At 42.0% G+C, this 14,706-nt stretch overlaps 2 protein-coding genes across 3 annotated transcripts; both read right to left on the minus strand.

Moving 5' to 3' along the window:
* Nucleotides 1-807: 807 nt before the first annotated feature.
* LOC135489767 (PAXIP1-associated glutamate-rich protein 1-like) lies at nucleotides 808-4,948 on the minus strand. Its single transcript, XM_064775285.1, has 4 exons — nucleotides 4,920-4,948; nucleotides 2,460-2,748; nucleotides 1,545-1,618; nucleotides 808-1,350 (listed from the first exon to the last, which is right to left on the minus strand). The coding sequence occupies exons 2-4, from the start codon at nucleotides 2,738-2,740 to the stop codon at nucleotides 1,130-1,132; spliced, it is 576 nt and encodes a 191-aa protein (XP_064631355.1). The 5' UTR covers nucleotides 2,741-2,748; nucleotides 4,920-4,948; the 3' UTR covers nucleotides 808-1,129.
* Nucleotides 4,949-7,374: 2,426 nt separating this feature from the next.
* Nucleotides 7,375-14,308, minus strand: LOC135489564 (isocitrate dehydrogenase [NAD] subunit beta, mitochondrial-like). 2 transcript variants are annotated; one of them, XM_064774963.1, is made up of 8 exons: nucleotides 14,224-14,308; nucleotides 12,849-12,905; nucleotides 11,939-12,228; nucleotides 11,447-11,579; nucleotides 10,942-11,075; nucleotides 10,557-10,659; nucleotides 9,856-10,002; nucleotides 7,375-8,179 (listed from the first exon to the last, which is right to left on the minus strand). In XM_064774963.1, exons 1-8 carry the CDS (start codon nucleotides 14,278-14,280, stop codon nucleotides 7,949-7,951), a joined length of 1,152 nt encoding a protein of 383 aa, XP_064631033.1. In that variant the 5' UTR covers nucleotides 14,281-14,308; the 3' UTR covers nucleotides 7,375-7,948. The 2 variants fall into 2 exon arrangements, with proteins under 2 accessions (XP_064631033.1, XP_064631034.1); XM_064774964.1 differs by lacking the exon at nucleotides 14,224-14,308 and adding an exon at nucleotides 13,207-13,345.
* Between the last annotated feature and the right edge of the window lie 398 nt (nucleotides 14,309-14,706).

Raw genomic sequence — 14,706 nt, forward strand, 5'->3', positions numbered from 1 at the left:
CCGAGCAAAATCATGAAGGCCATCGCACTATTTCGTCCGTCTTGTGTCATGGTACAGGCAACTGCAATTAAAATTGGTGAAATCCCAATATCTTTCTGTCTGTGGGATGTCGAAACAATCAACCTCTGCCAGCTGCTTATCTATTCAGATTGTAAAGGCCTTGACAAAACCTAAAAACTCTGAACGTCTACCTTCTGCCAGCTGGTTATCTGGTCAGGTTGGGAAGACCTTGACACAACCTAGAAATTACACCAAGGTTACCACTAATAAACTTTGGAGACGACGGGACAGCCTACGTGACAACCATAATCTTCCAGCTGGTTATCTGTCTCAGGTTGGGAAGACATTGACACAACCTTCAAAGGGTCCTTCAGCTGTACAAGACAACATTACACTCGCGTTTCTACATGGGTGATACAAGACAACTGATTTGGTTGTATCATGGTAATCATCTCACAAGGACGGACAATGGGACAACCAACATCTGCCAGCTGGTTATCTGGTCAGGTTGGGAAGACATTGTCACAACTTCAAAGGGTCCTTCAGCTGTACAAGACAACATTCCACTTGCGTTCTACATGGGTGATACAAGACAACTGATTTGGTTGTATCATGGTAATCATCTCGCAAGGACGGACAAGGGAACAAATATCTGATCTCACGAGACTGGTAGTACCCAATATCTACCTGACTACTCTTTAAGTACAACTTGAGTACTACTTGGTACCACAGTCATCCAAGAAGTTTGGTGAATCCTCCCAAAGTTCTTTCGCTCATGCAGAACGTGCCACCAAAAAGACATCAATATATACATAAAAATATTTTATTTGATCAATCTGTCTACAGTGCAATTTTATAAAAAAGAAGCCCTCAAATTCGTCGTCAGTCCTTGTTTGCTTTTGAATCACATCGTCACAAAGTAAAAATAACGCAGATAATGCGCAAGACACCCCCACACAACTATCATAAAAACAACTTCAAGCAGGGGCATTACATAGCAGAATAACTACAGAGTTTTGGGTTCTGTCTGCACAATACACCAAATTGAATTACAGTTGGAATGTTCGCCGTGTTTCTAGGGTGAACCTGTTTGACTAAAAGTTGCCTCCTTTAGTCCACTGCATCATTATCATAAACCAGAAAAGGGATCCGTTTGTATTTCACTAGAAATAGGCCATTTTGGAGTAGTATCGCCACCAGGCCCCAGAGTGGAGGGACCTGGTACAACATGAGGACTCCTCGGACTCTTTACATCACATTTTGAAATGCTCTCCTTTTTCTGTTTAAAAATGTCATCCAATATCTTATCCATCCTCGCAACACGATGGGTTCTTGGAGTCTTGACATTTCCTTGAAAGCAAGAAAAACAACCATCAATTATATTTTTGCTGCCTATGCCAAGTTTTTGGCGCACTCATAGGTCATCAATCTCACTTCCGAGCCTCAGACAAACAATTAATTGACAGACAACTGCCCACTTAAAGAAAACTGATGAACATGGCTAATCGAACCTTCTATTGGGTAAAGATGGAATAGCTACTCACCTGGTGTCCTGCGTGGTGTAATGGTTGGTTCAGGTTCTATTGTGTCAAAGTCGAATTCTGTGACTTCTTCCTCTCTGCAATTGAAAAAAACCAAAATGACAGGCAATGTGACAGAATAAATTGACTGCGTTTTGCAACAGTTACCATGGTGCCAGCCAAAGTTAGCAAGCTCCATTGATTGCTCTTTCTCAGTTACCATGGTCCCAGCCAAAGTTAGCAAGCTCCATTGATTGCTCTTTCTCAGTTACAATGGTCCCAGCCAAAGTTAGCAAGCTCCATTGATTGCTCTTTCTCAGTTACCATGGTCCCAGCCAAAGTTAGCAAGCTCCATTGATTGCTCTTTCTCAGTTACCATGGTCCCAGCCAAAGTTAGCAAGCTCCATTGATTGCTCTTTCTCAGTTACCATGGTCCCAGCCAAAGTTAGCAAGCTCCATTGATTGCTCTTTCTCAGTTACTATGGTCCCAGCCAAAGTTAGCAAGCTCCATTGATTGCTCTTTCTCAGTTACTATGGTCCCAGCCAAAGTTAGCAAGCTCCATTGATTGCTCTTTCTCAGTTACTATGGTCCCAGCCAAAGTTAGCAAGCTCCATTGATTGCTCTTTCTCAGTTACTATGGTCCCAGCCAAAGTTAGCAAGCTCCATTGATTGCTCTTTCTCAGTTACTATGGTCCCAGCCAAAGTAAGCAAGCTCCATTGATTGCTCTTTCTCAGTTACCATGGTCCCAGCCAAAGTTAGCAAGCTCCATTGATTGCTCTTTCTCAGTTACCATGGTCCCAGCCAAAGTTAGCAAGCTCCATTGATTGCTCTTTCTCAGTTACCATGGTCCCAGCCAAAGTTAGCAAGTTTCGCTGCTTTTTGAAGGTTTATTTTGCCGAGATTTCATTTGATTCACTTCTACAAGGAAGATTCTTACTTGTCTTCCTCCTGGGTTGTTTCCATCGTCTCTTCAACTGGTGTCTTCTCCTGGTTACTCTCTGGTGGTCTACGGCCCGGATTCTTCCATCTTAAGTCAATCACTTTATCTTCACACAGTTTAGTATAAAGTTCAATGATCTGTTCTGGATCTGGTTCCCACATTTTCTTGTTGTCTCCCTCAATTTCTTCATCACTGCATGGAACACACCAGTCCCGCTCTTCCTCTTCGACCTGGGCAATGGGATCAGCTATTTCTCTACTCTCTTCAGTCTCCATCATATTGCTGACTGAAAACAGAAAAGATAGTTAGGTCCGGCAAAGCGGGAGAGGTGATGGATGTGACATCTGTCAATGTGATATTCCTGATGTGATCAGAAGACAAATCAGAGTGACTTGAGTTGCCCTGCCTGCACATTGATGAGTTATATCATATGGCCATTTTCCGAATAGTCAAAAGAATTATGAATGCACACAAAGACAAGTGGAATGAATGATTTGACTCAACTGCTGTACCTCCTTCAAAGAATATACTGCATTGCGCTCAACCGCAGATTATGTGTGGAAAAGAGGATGGCAGTAGGTATAGTTGTGCAATAAATAATGCAGTGTTTCCTTAGATGGGATTTTGCACACCAATGATTCAAACTACTTTTTCTTGGGCGGCAAAAATGAACCATCACATTTCTATTCATAAAGTCTGGTGCAGATCAGTTAGCTAGATTAGGCCTGCTGAACATGTGGACAATAGGGTTCCATTCAACTTGCGTATAACCTGATGCTTCAATACCTAACGAGGCAAGAGAGAAGGGCATTGTCGTAGGAAATATGCTTTTAAGAAGATGCGCATGCGTTAGAGGTCATGTCATTTAAAACATTTGTGATTTATTTCAAGAATGTTTGGCTCTACAACCATCCATGCGAGTTTGGTGACACACTTTAGTTCAGTCCACTGTAACCCTACACACCGAATCGATGCACGTTGTCCACGGACTATAGATTCATGCACTTGATGGGGGGAACAACATTCACCGAGTGTTGGCCAATTGTCACATCATGATGCATTGCAGCTCCGACGGTTTTACATTGCTGTAACTTGACGTGACCCGACGTCCATGACGTCTTCGTAAACGTTGTTCCCAATCAAGTTAAACGATATAGAGGTTCTTCACGTGACGCCACGACATGATGTTTTGACGGCCACCTACAAATGCATTTCCTTTACGTCATGAACACGTGCGACGGCCAATATGGCAGTGGAAAACAATTGGCAACGTCATCATGTGACATCAGTGAAGAACCTCTATAGGCCTACCCTATTGACTATTGTCAGATGAAACCTTCCTTTCGTGCACCCCTTCGCTTCCTCTCCACTAGTGCTGAATACTGAAAGGGTGGATGTCGTCCTGGGTGCCGACAAATGGTCCCAGGTTCGAGATCGACTGGACAATAAGCATTCTGGGTGCCATTACACTAGACAAACAGCACCCAGCTTCTTTTTGCCTGGCTCACGGATCTTTAGGGACGAGGACGTTTCTTGCAATCTCGTTTTATCTCATGGTACATATCCATATCGACTGATTGTCAAGAAAAATCCGGTTTTGGTCCGTTTCGGTCCGTTCCTGCTTTCTTACGCACCCAGAAAAATACGCAGCAAATCCGTTGATTTTGTCATCACACAATTTTACATTCTCTGAATTTATCCTTCCTACATACCTTTTTTGAATAAATCATCCGAAATGTGCTTTCAAAGAAATGAAAGACCTATAAGCCTAAACGCGTTTTTTTCTGTTTATCTGTTCTTTTTATTTCGCGCACTGCTAATGCCACAAGTACCACGGCGCGAGATAAAACGAGATTGCAAGAAACGTCCTCGTCCCAAAGATCCGTAAGCCAGGCAAAAAGAAGCTGGGTGCTGTTTATGGCATCAGGGGCTGAGTTCGACTGTAACTCTAGGGTCGGCTTAGAGTTCCTCAGGCGATGACATCATGCCTTAAATGCGCATGTCGAGTAGGGGTAGCACGCGAACGCAGTCGAGTAGGTTCGGGTTGATTTGGTTTGTTTAAACATGGCGGATATAGCGGCAATATACGAATTTTTAGACTTCATTTTTCCCAATAGTATAATAGATGTAGAGCTGACAAATCAAGAACATTTATGGACACTATGTTTGTTCGCCAGAAGGAAATGGGTGCCCAAAATAACTGGATTTGCAAAAAATGTTATCCCGCAATTCAGTTTGCAGGACTTCAGAGCCCACTTCAGAGTTGGAAGGGGGGTGTTCGAGACACTTTTTGACCGAACTTTATCCCGATCTGGTTTCCGAACATGTCGGTGGTACAGAACCTGTTCCCCCAGAAAAGCAATTGCTGCTTTAGCTATCAATATTTATCAACAGCGTTATTACAGGAGTACACAATATTGGATATAACAATGTAAAAATCACGAATTTATCCCTTACGTTTTCGAGGCCGCCATTTTGTCACGTGGTTTTTGTCGAGTCTGCTGAGTTCAACGCTCATGCCATCGAGGGTTGAGCCCGAGTAGCTAACTAGGTCAGATATGACGTCACTCGGGTCGGTCCCCGCGGAAAAAATGAAGTTCGACTGGAGCTCGACCCGACCGAGTCCAACCTCGGGTTACAGTCGAACTCTGCCAGGGTGCTTATTGTCCAGTCGATCTCGAACCTGGGTACCATTTGTCGGCACCCAGGACGACATCCACCCTTTCAGCTCCACAACCACTGATATAATTGCATTGCTTCAAACGGTAGATTGAGCATACAATAATTGATATTGAAAAATAGAGGATTTAGTAGCGTACTTCGACAAGAACTTTTTTCCAATTTCGAGGTAGTCCAGGTAAGCTCGACCCTATCTACCGCACAGCGAAGGGTCGAGAAGGCCTCGTTGATTTACCGGGTACATGTACCCGACGCGAGAGCCGTGCACACAGTGAATCAACTGTCAATACCGAACGCATCGGTATTCCTTGGCTCGAGGTTGCCCATCTTTCAGAGGGAGAAACACATGGCGATTTATTTTTTCACGCCAGGTGCGGCCATTTTGTTTCCATATATGGCAAATGCGTCATAATTTATTCATTTATTGATACGAATGAATTGACGTTTTTGGTTTTGGAAATCCCCATTGAGTTCGCGCGCCGGTCACCGCACTGAATGACCTGCCTTTTGTTTTAGCGCGCGATAATTAGTTCGCTTAGCTCTCGCAAGGATCCCAATTTTTTTCTCGAAAAACGTACATTCTACCAATCTTGACACTAGAGGCGCTGATTTCATTCCTTACAACGAAATTGAAATTGAATTTTAATTTCGGCACTGTGCGAGTTTGACATTCTACATGCAATGACGATGCTGCATAAATTATGCCATATATGGAAAACAAAATGGCCGCACCTGGTGTGAAAAAATAAATCGCAAACAGATGACCGGACACCGGAGGCTGACGCCCCCTAATCTCGTTCATGACGAGTACAATGCCGTCAGTATCAGTCTCTGCAATGAGTGAATGGAGGAATGGCGCAGCGAATTGCGATCGTTTCGCTTCATGACCTTTTCGCCCCCACTGGCCAGCCCTTTCGCTCCTTGGGACTTTGGGGTGGTTTTGAGCCTGGGACAGACATTGGGAAAATGAAAGTTCTGGGGCCGCTCACAAGATTAAAACGCGACTTCAATACTGAACCGTTGACTTCTTAGATATTTTTGAATAAGAAAACATCAACCATACATTTACAAACGGACAAAGAAATTATTTCGCCACAGTTTTAATATTTTAACCCCCCCCCCCCCCCCCCGCTTTAGTATCCTGAAGGATTTTTTCACTTATCTTTGTAGGATAACTTGATAAAGCATGATTTCAATAATCAAGGTAAACCACTTTTCAATATTGAACCCAAATTTCAATATTGAACCAGGACTTCAATATTGAAGTTTGGGTACAATATTGAAATTGGGGTTCGAAATTCGGTTCAAAGTTCGGTTCAAGAATGAAGTTCAGTTCAATATTGAAGTTCGGGTTCATCCAATGTGAAAGCCAGTGGTTCAATATTGAAATCATGCTTTATTCAGTAATCCTACAAAGATAAGTGAACAAATCATTCAAGACACTAAAGAGGGAGGTCAAATATTAGAACAGTGCACTAGAATAATGGTCGATGTTTTCTTATTTGAAAATATCTGATTTCAATATTGAAATCAACGGTTCAGTATTGAAGTCAGGTTTGAATTTTGAATATTGAATGAGCCTTCTGGGCTTTGGTACATTTGTCATCTTGTTGGCTGCCTAGCCATCAATTATAGAATGATCGGCCAGAGTCTTGGCTGACCGCTATACCTTGCAGAGAACCATGCTGAGATCAAGCTTTTTTACTCCTTCGTCAGCTTGAAAAACTGACTCGAGCGGCGTTGTATGATAATAACAACTACTGCCAGGATATAATGACGAGACCCAAGCCAGATCACCAATTGACATCACTGACAGTTTTTGACATATCCTAATTGCTTAATTATAATATTACAAGGTGTGACCGCCGATGTCTTTAATTATGGATGACACATTGATGATTAAAAAAGCGAAGGGAATATTATGTGTCTCATTTTAAAAAATGAACTTATTGCTCTATATACATGTACAAGGCTAGACTGTACATGGAATATAGATGACAATAATTATTGATCCAGTTTCAGAGTATGACAGCCTCATAAACACCTTTTCTAAGAGGATCATCCCTGGTACCTATGTTTCCTGTAATTGACGACTTTCTGTGAAGGTGCCAATTTTCCAGGAATTCATGAGAACATACCGTAGAACAGCCTAATATTCCTCATATTCTGGATTTAAAGAGAGTATAAGACCACGTGCCTCAGAATGATAAATGCAACAATCGAAATTTTTTTCAATAATTTAATAGGCAACATTGCCTAAAATATCATAACAAATACTTCTAACCTAAAAACAGCTATCGGTTGACAACAATGTTCAAGTGCAAGTACAGTGGAACCTCCCTTAGCGGACACCTCTCTATTAGGGACAACCTCTCTATTAAGGACACTAGTTATGGTCCCAAATTGGTACTTTCCATTCAATTTGACCTCTCTAATCAGGACACCTCTCTATTAAGGACAGCATTTGTCAGTCCCGTGGGTGTCCTTAATAGAGAGGTTGTACATGTAAAACCAGCCTGAGAAGATACCCACATCAACACTGATAACAGTATCGGACAATCGAACAAATCTAGTCCTATTGTCAACCCAAATGATTTCATTTGAATTTACAAATGCTTTTATCATTCAAAAAACTATTTTTCGCTAAAATTTATGACAGTGAAATTTCACTGAACGTTTTAGAAAATGTACTTCAAATTCGGCTGTTAGATAGAGGAGTTTAACAGTCCACACTAGGACATTATGATATAACAAATCCTAATATACATTATCATATGTTCATTTATTTCCATTACTTCAGTGAATCATTAATTAAGCGCTTCAATAACAGCTTTGGTAAATTCACTCGTTGTTGAATAACCGCCCATGTCTGGTGTGCGAACCTTGCCCGTCTTGATCACTTTACACACAGCATCCTCGACAAGCTGGCTGTGGAAGTCCAAATGCATGTGTTTGAGCATGTTTGCCGAGCTCAGTAAGATGGCGCTTGGGTTGGCAATGTTGCGGCCGACCGCTTGAGCAAATGGATGTCGTGCGCCCTGGAACAGGCAAAAACATAATGATTAAACCACACATGTCAACTGGTTCTACACTATGGAGGAACTTAAACCTCTGACATCAGCTTCCAGACAGTATACCTCCCAACCTAAACTGGTTCTACACTAAGGAGGAACTTAAACCTCTGAAACCAGCTTCCAGACGGTATACATCCCAACCTAAACTGGTTCTACACTATGGAGGAACTTAAACCTCTGAAACCAGCTTCCAGACGGTATACATCCCAACCTAAACTGGTTCTACACTATGGAGGAACTTAAACCTCTGACACCAGCTTCCAGACGGTATACCTCCCAACCTAAACTGGTTCTACACTATGGAGGAACTTAAACCTCTGAAACCAGCTTCCAGACGCTATACATCCCAACCTAAACTGGTTCTACACTATGGAGGAACTTAAACCTCTGACACCAGCTTCTAGACGGTATACATCCCAACCTAAACTGGTTCTACACTATGGAGGAACTTAAACCTCTGAAACCAGCTTCCAGACGGTATACATCCCAACCTAAACTGGTTCTACACTATGGAGGAACTTAAACCTCTGAAACCAGCTTCCAGACGGTATACATCCCAACCTAAACTGGTTCTACACTATGGAGGAACTTAAACCTCTGAAACCAGCTTCCAGATGGTATACATCCCAACCTAAACTGGTTCTACACTATGGAGGAACTTAAACCTCTGAAACCAGCTTCCAGACGGTATACATTCCAACCTAAACTGGTTCTACACTATGGAGGAACTTAAACCTCTGAAACCAGCTTCCAGACGGTATACATTCCAACCTAAACTGGTTCTACACTATGGAGGAACTTAAACCTCTGAAACCAGCTTCCAGACGGTATACATCCCAACCTAAACTGGTTCTACACTATGGAGGAACTTAAACCTCTGAAACCAGCTTCTAGACGATATACATCCCAACCTAAACTGGTTCTACACTATGGAGGAACTTAAACCTCTGAAACCAGCTTCCAGATGGTATACATTCCAACCTAAACTGGTTCTACACTATGGAGGAACTTAAACCTCTGAAACCAGCTTCCAGACGCTATACATCCCAACCTAAACTGGTTCTACACTATGGAGGAACTTAAACCTCTGAAACCAGCTTCCAGACGGTATACCTCCCAACCTAAACTGGTTCTGCACTTCGGGGGAACTTAAACCTCTGACATCAGCTTCCAGACGGTATACATCCCAACCTAAACTGGTTCTACACTATGGAGGAACTTAAACCTCTGAAACCAGCTTCCAGACGGTATACATCCCAACCTAAACTGGTTCTGGCCATACCAGATATGGCCCAAAATTGATAGGGCACCTGTTCCACCCCACCCTGATCAGGCCAAAGATAAGCTCATTGGGTGACCCGTTCTGCAGTTCAAGTTCGGAGTTTGAAATCCAAGGTGCAACTACAAGTATGAAACCAATCCCACTACAAACTTGTTAGTAATTGCCTCCATCTGAGGCTCAGCACGGACAAGGGCAATCCTATATCCTTACTGAACTCGTTCTGTGGGATAATAAACTCAACTTCAACCAAAATGAAGAGGCAGGAAAATACACTTTCAAGTACTGAGACGGGATGCAGAAGGAGACCAGTTCCAACACTATCAAACAAAACAGTTCAAACTGCAAGTGCAACGCTTACTGGTTCAAAGACGGCAACATGATGACTGAAGCTTTCCCCTGGCACAACCCCGGCTCCTCCAACTAAACCAGATGCAAGATTATCCACGATGTTACCATAAAGATTGGGCATGACCATCACATCAAACTGGTGTGGGTTGGATACAAGCTGAAATTATATCAATTAGTATTTGGTATTATATGAAGTTAGTTAGGGAGATGATAAAATCAAGTATTTCATATTCGGTTTTAATTAGTCAGTCATAATGCATACAACATGCTTGCTAGAGAGTTATCTGTATACGATTGGGTGCATGATCCCTGCATGTTAATTAAGGCTATGTATCCACTGGGTTTGTGAAATGAGAATACTACAATATAAGGTAGGTGTATTGTTTCAATCATCACAAATCTAAGTGTTCTCTGGTGGTGGTACGGCCGATGCATGAAATGATCACCGTTGTAAACAAATGGTGCAGGCCACCTAAGACTGCATGAATAGGTTTGAGACAGTAAAGAATCAAATATGGTTTTCCTCATCATACAGCAGACTGAACAGAGCTTTAAATGTATAAAACTGTGATCATCGTGTAGCTCAAGATCCAAGATCTAAATGGGTTAAGCTGCACTTTCTGCTCCTACAGATGCAATCGATAGACTCTGTTATTAATGATCACCGTCTCAAATTCTATTTTTGGGTGATTGGCGACTTCACACACTCACCTGCATACAACAATTATCAATGATCATCGACTCAAATTCTATTTTTGGATAGAGCTTGGAGACTTGATGACAGCAATCGAGAAAGAGACCATCTGCTAATTTCCTGGAACAAGAAGAGAGAGATGTTTTACCCAGTAACCATGGTAGCAACTAGGCCTACTGCAAAACATGAAATTACAACACTTTTTAATTCACTACTTGCGACAGGAGCAAATAACAATCAATGACAGAACATGATAAAGTAGTGTTCAGTGAATCACCAATTTCCAATTTCTATCCGAGTCAAGATAACTGCACTTTTCGACGGTACCAAAATAGTGAGGATTGATTATATTTTGTTAGCAAAATGTGTAGTGGTTCTGATTAAAAGGTAGCTTGAACTTACATAATGTTGGCCTTGTGAACTGCTGTCACTTTATTTCTCCCATGCTTTGTGGCATAGTCAAATGCAAACTTGGCAATTCGCATTGAGTTGCCTCGTGTGACAATCTTCAATGACTCAACTACACCTTTCACACTCTGAAAATAAGACGACTAACCAAGGTCAGTTTTCAGGTCAAGATAATGTATTTGAGAAAACTTTGTAAAGCACTTTGAGATTGGCTTCATGAGCTTCTGACCAGGAAAAATACTGATCTGAAAAAAAAAAATTTTTCGCCTTCCTACATCTACCTACCCACTATAAAAATAGTGGGGTTGGTAACTAACTAGGTAAGGCGCATCGTGGTGGGAAGGAATATTTGAATGAATTAAACTGTGGGACAGGATGTACAGATTTGAGGTTGATTTAATAAAATTTGTTGAAAAATAAAACCGATATGACACATTTCTCAACATTTTGGAGCAGATTATAAAACTCCTCGAAGTTTGAAAATCATAGCCATGCCTACCTCATGCTCAAGGGCACTGTACTCGCCCTCTGTCTGTTCTCGGATGATAACAAAGTCAAGATTGTTGTGACGTGTGGGGAATCCAGCCAGGCTTTTCACTCGTACCACATTGGCAAACATGTCTAACTCCTTCCTGAAATAGAGATGAGAACGATACGTCTGCCTTCACCGAGTACCACATTGGCAAACATGTCTAACTCCTTCCTGAAATAGAGATGAGAACGATACGTCTGCCTTCATTGAGTACCACATTGACAAACATGTCCAACTCCTTCCTGAAATAGAGATGAGAACGATACGTCTGCCTTCATTGAGTACCACATTGGCAAACATGTCTAACTCCTTCCTGAAATAGAGATGAGAACGATACATCTGCCTTCACCGAGTACCACATTGACAAACATGTCCAACTCCTTCCTGAAATAGAGATGAGAACGATACGTCTGCCTTCACCGAGTGCCACATTGACAAACATTTCTATATTTGACTTACCTGACCTTCATGTTGACGGTCTGAAGTACCCCGCCTGTCATGTTAGTGGGCGTGGCTATAATACCCTTTAAACCAACATTATTCCGCTGCAACGACTCAACGGCCTCAGTCACAGTGACACTCTGAACTGGGTTCACCTCACTCAGAAAGACCTCCTCGAAGTCAACGGGCACGCCTCCTTGTGTAAAGACATCGCGTACACTCTGCATGAGCTCTGGCCCAACCCCGTCACCAGGGATCATGGACACTGTCTGACGGCCTTCTGGCTTTGAGACTGGTGCATATCGTGGCTGGAAATGAAATTCTCAGTCATGAGTAACTCCATGAGTAAGGCCATTATAACCAAGTGGTCGGCTTGATAACAAACAACAAAAACTGTATTTTTCTCCTCTCGAAGAATTGAGAAGAAAAAAACAACAGGAAAATGTCAGAACACTTTCAGAAAATGAAATGGCCAGGGCCATTGTATTTGAAATACAAGTGATAGCAAGAGCTTAGAAATAAATACAAACTTGGTACGTGTACATGATAATATGCTTGAATAATATGTTTGCTTATCTTTCCTTTGTAATTTCAGTTGTTTCAAGTCTCAACTGGAATCTTTTGAACTGCGGACGTAATCTCAAACCCATTCATAACTAAAGGGAAAATGCTGATCCAAAAGTACCACCACTTCTAGTACTATCTAAATTGTGTGGCTGAAGATGCAATTCCAGAAATCAGATTTTTTTTCTCTCAAAAACTCAAGTACTACAAACAACACAAGGTTACTCAATATTACCATTTTTCACTAACTGGTTTACTGTGCACTGCCTAAATCCAACCCCACACATATAAACCTCAACAAGTTTAGAAGCAGAACCCTAGTAAACACTGATCTGTGAAGGCACGGTTGTACTAAGTTACTTACATCATTTTGCTTCACCAAACTTGTAGATAGCAGTCGTGCTGTCTCTCGTATTCGTCGCTGAAACAGCAAAACAACAATATTGACATGTATTGTAAGTCAAGGCATGGGTGTCAGAGAGGGTGCAAAATGATCAAGGCATGCGCAGCGAAAACCGGTGAAAAAAATGTCGAGTTGTTCTATCTTTATCCGCGAGTGGCGCTGCATTTCTGAGTTTGGCAAGTCAAGTATTGGAGTTTTGAAAAAATCATTTGCGATGACTTCGAAAATCATGTTGTTGCTAATGTGGTAACGGCACAGGGATTTGACGCAAAAAGTGCCAAGTAGGCCTACAAGTCACAAGAAATCAAAAATTCCACACCTCCTGCCTCAATTCCCTGTGACGGAGATCACACCACCTTCCATTATTTTACGTGTGTTGTCAATGTCAGTGGGGGTGTACTTTTATTTACAATGATAAACAAGGTGACGGTCAAGGAATTAGGAAGTGCCTGTGCATGTGATCTGCCAATCTTTGCCATCATTGATTCAATCATGAAGCACATATTATGGATTGTGTTGTGCATGGTTTAGAGGCCACCACCGTCAATAGTACATTATAGAAACCTTTGTTCTCCCTGAGAGAACATACTATCAATCATACAACAGTCCGAACAAAAGCCGATTAATAACATGCGAGGTCAGTCATGCATGGTAACCGGAAAAACGCCGACCGACCGACCGACCGACCGACCGACCGACTGACCTGCCAACCTACTCATAAGTCAATGAGATATATCCAATCCACGATAGCAGGTCATATGAAATGAAATTGTAAACAAGCGCACGTAAGCTGGTCAAATGACAACAAATGCATGTTGCGCGTTGCAGTTCATGCATTGCATCGGTCGAGACACTCGAGTAGAAAAACTACAGTGCATATACTAGGCCCAAATCATGTTTTTATATCCACCGACCATGTAGACAAAGCATACCTTTAGAGTATCGTTATCAGTTCCTTACCGCGTGGGCTCGTTTTCCCGGTATAATTGACTGGAGATGCTGCTGTCAGACACGTCGGACTCCATCACGTCCATTGCGCTGGGCACTACACAGGTACATGTGCTATAGAGAAGCGAAAGGGATACTGCATATGACGGTAGGTTGGCAGGTCAGTCGGTCAGTCGGTCGGTCGGCGTTTTTCCGGTTACCGTCATGCATGCATGTATTGCAAGGCATGTCATTGCATGGTATGGTTAATCGTCAGCGATTGTGCATTTCTGACCCAACGCGACGCTATAATATGTTGCGTACAACAGGTGTTTTTTGTTGCAAATAGTTTTGATGTGAAAAGTGGAAATTACACATTGAGGAAAACACTTTCCACTGAACATCTTACCAAAGAACCAAGACTTCTTGCGTGTTTTGCAAATCCGAAACATCTTCCGATCTCCATTTTGACAAGCGCTCCCAATCTCCCTTTGGAGTTCTAGTATCAAGATTGCCCTGCTGCGAGCAACTCTTGCGTGTATGAATACTATAAACTGTTTACTGCTAGAACATTCTATGTTTCCGCAAAACAAGATGTAGTTTTTAAAACATCTGATTATGACTGTATGATTGCAGAATTTTCCTGATAAAAAGTGTACACTTATTCATTTATTGTCAAATTTAGGAAGTTACCCCAAAATACATTTTTGGAGAGAACATCTATTCGTTTCACCAATATTTATTTCGGAAACACCATGTTTTGCCCAAAATGGTTGTAGTGGTTGACAACGTCAAAGCGTGGTCAAACGGCACACTGGGTAAATAAATGTGTTGGAGATTGCCTTCTAACTCGTCCCGTTGGTTATCTCCAGGCTCGTCTAACTGCTCCAGC

The sequence above is a fragment of the Lineus longissimus genome, chromosome 6 (assembly GCF_910592395.1).
Source record: "Lineus longissimus chromosome 6, tnLinLong1.2, whole genome shotgun sequence".
Lineage (NCBI taxonomy): Eukaryota > Metazoa > Nemertea > Pilidiophora > Heteronemertea > Lineidae > Lineus > Lineus longissimus.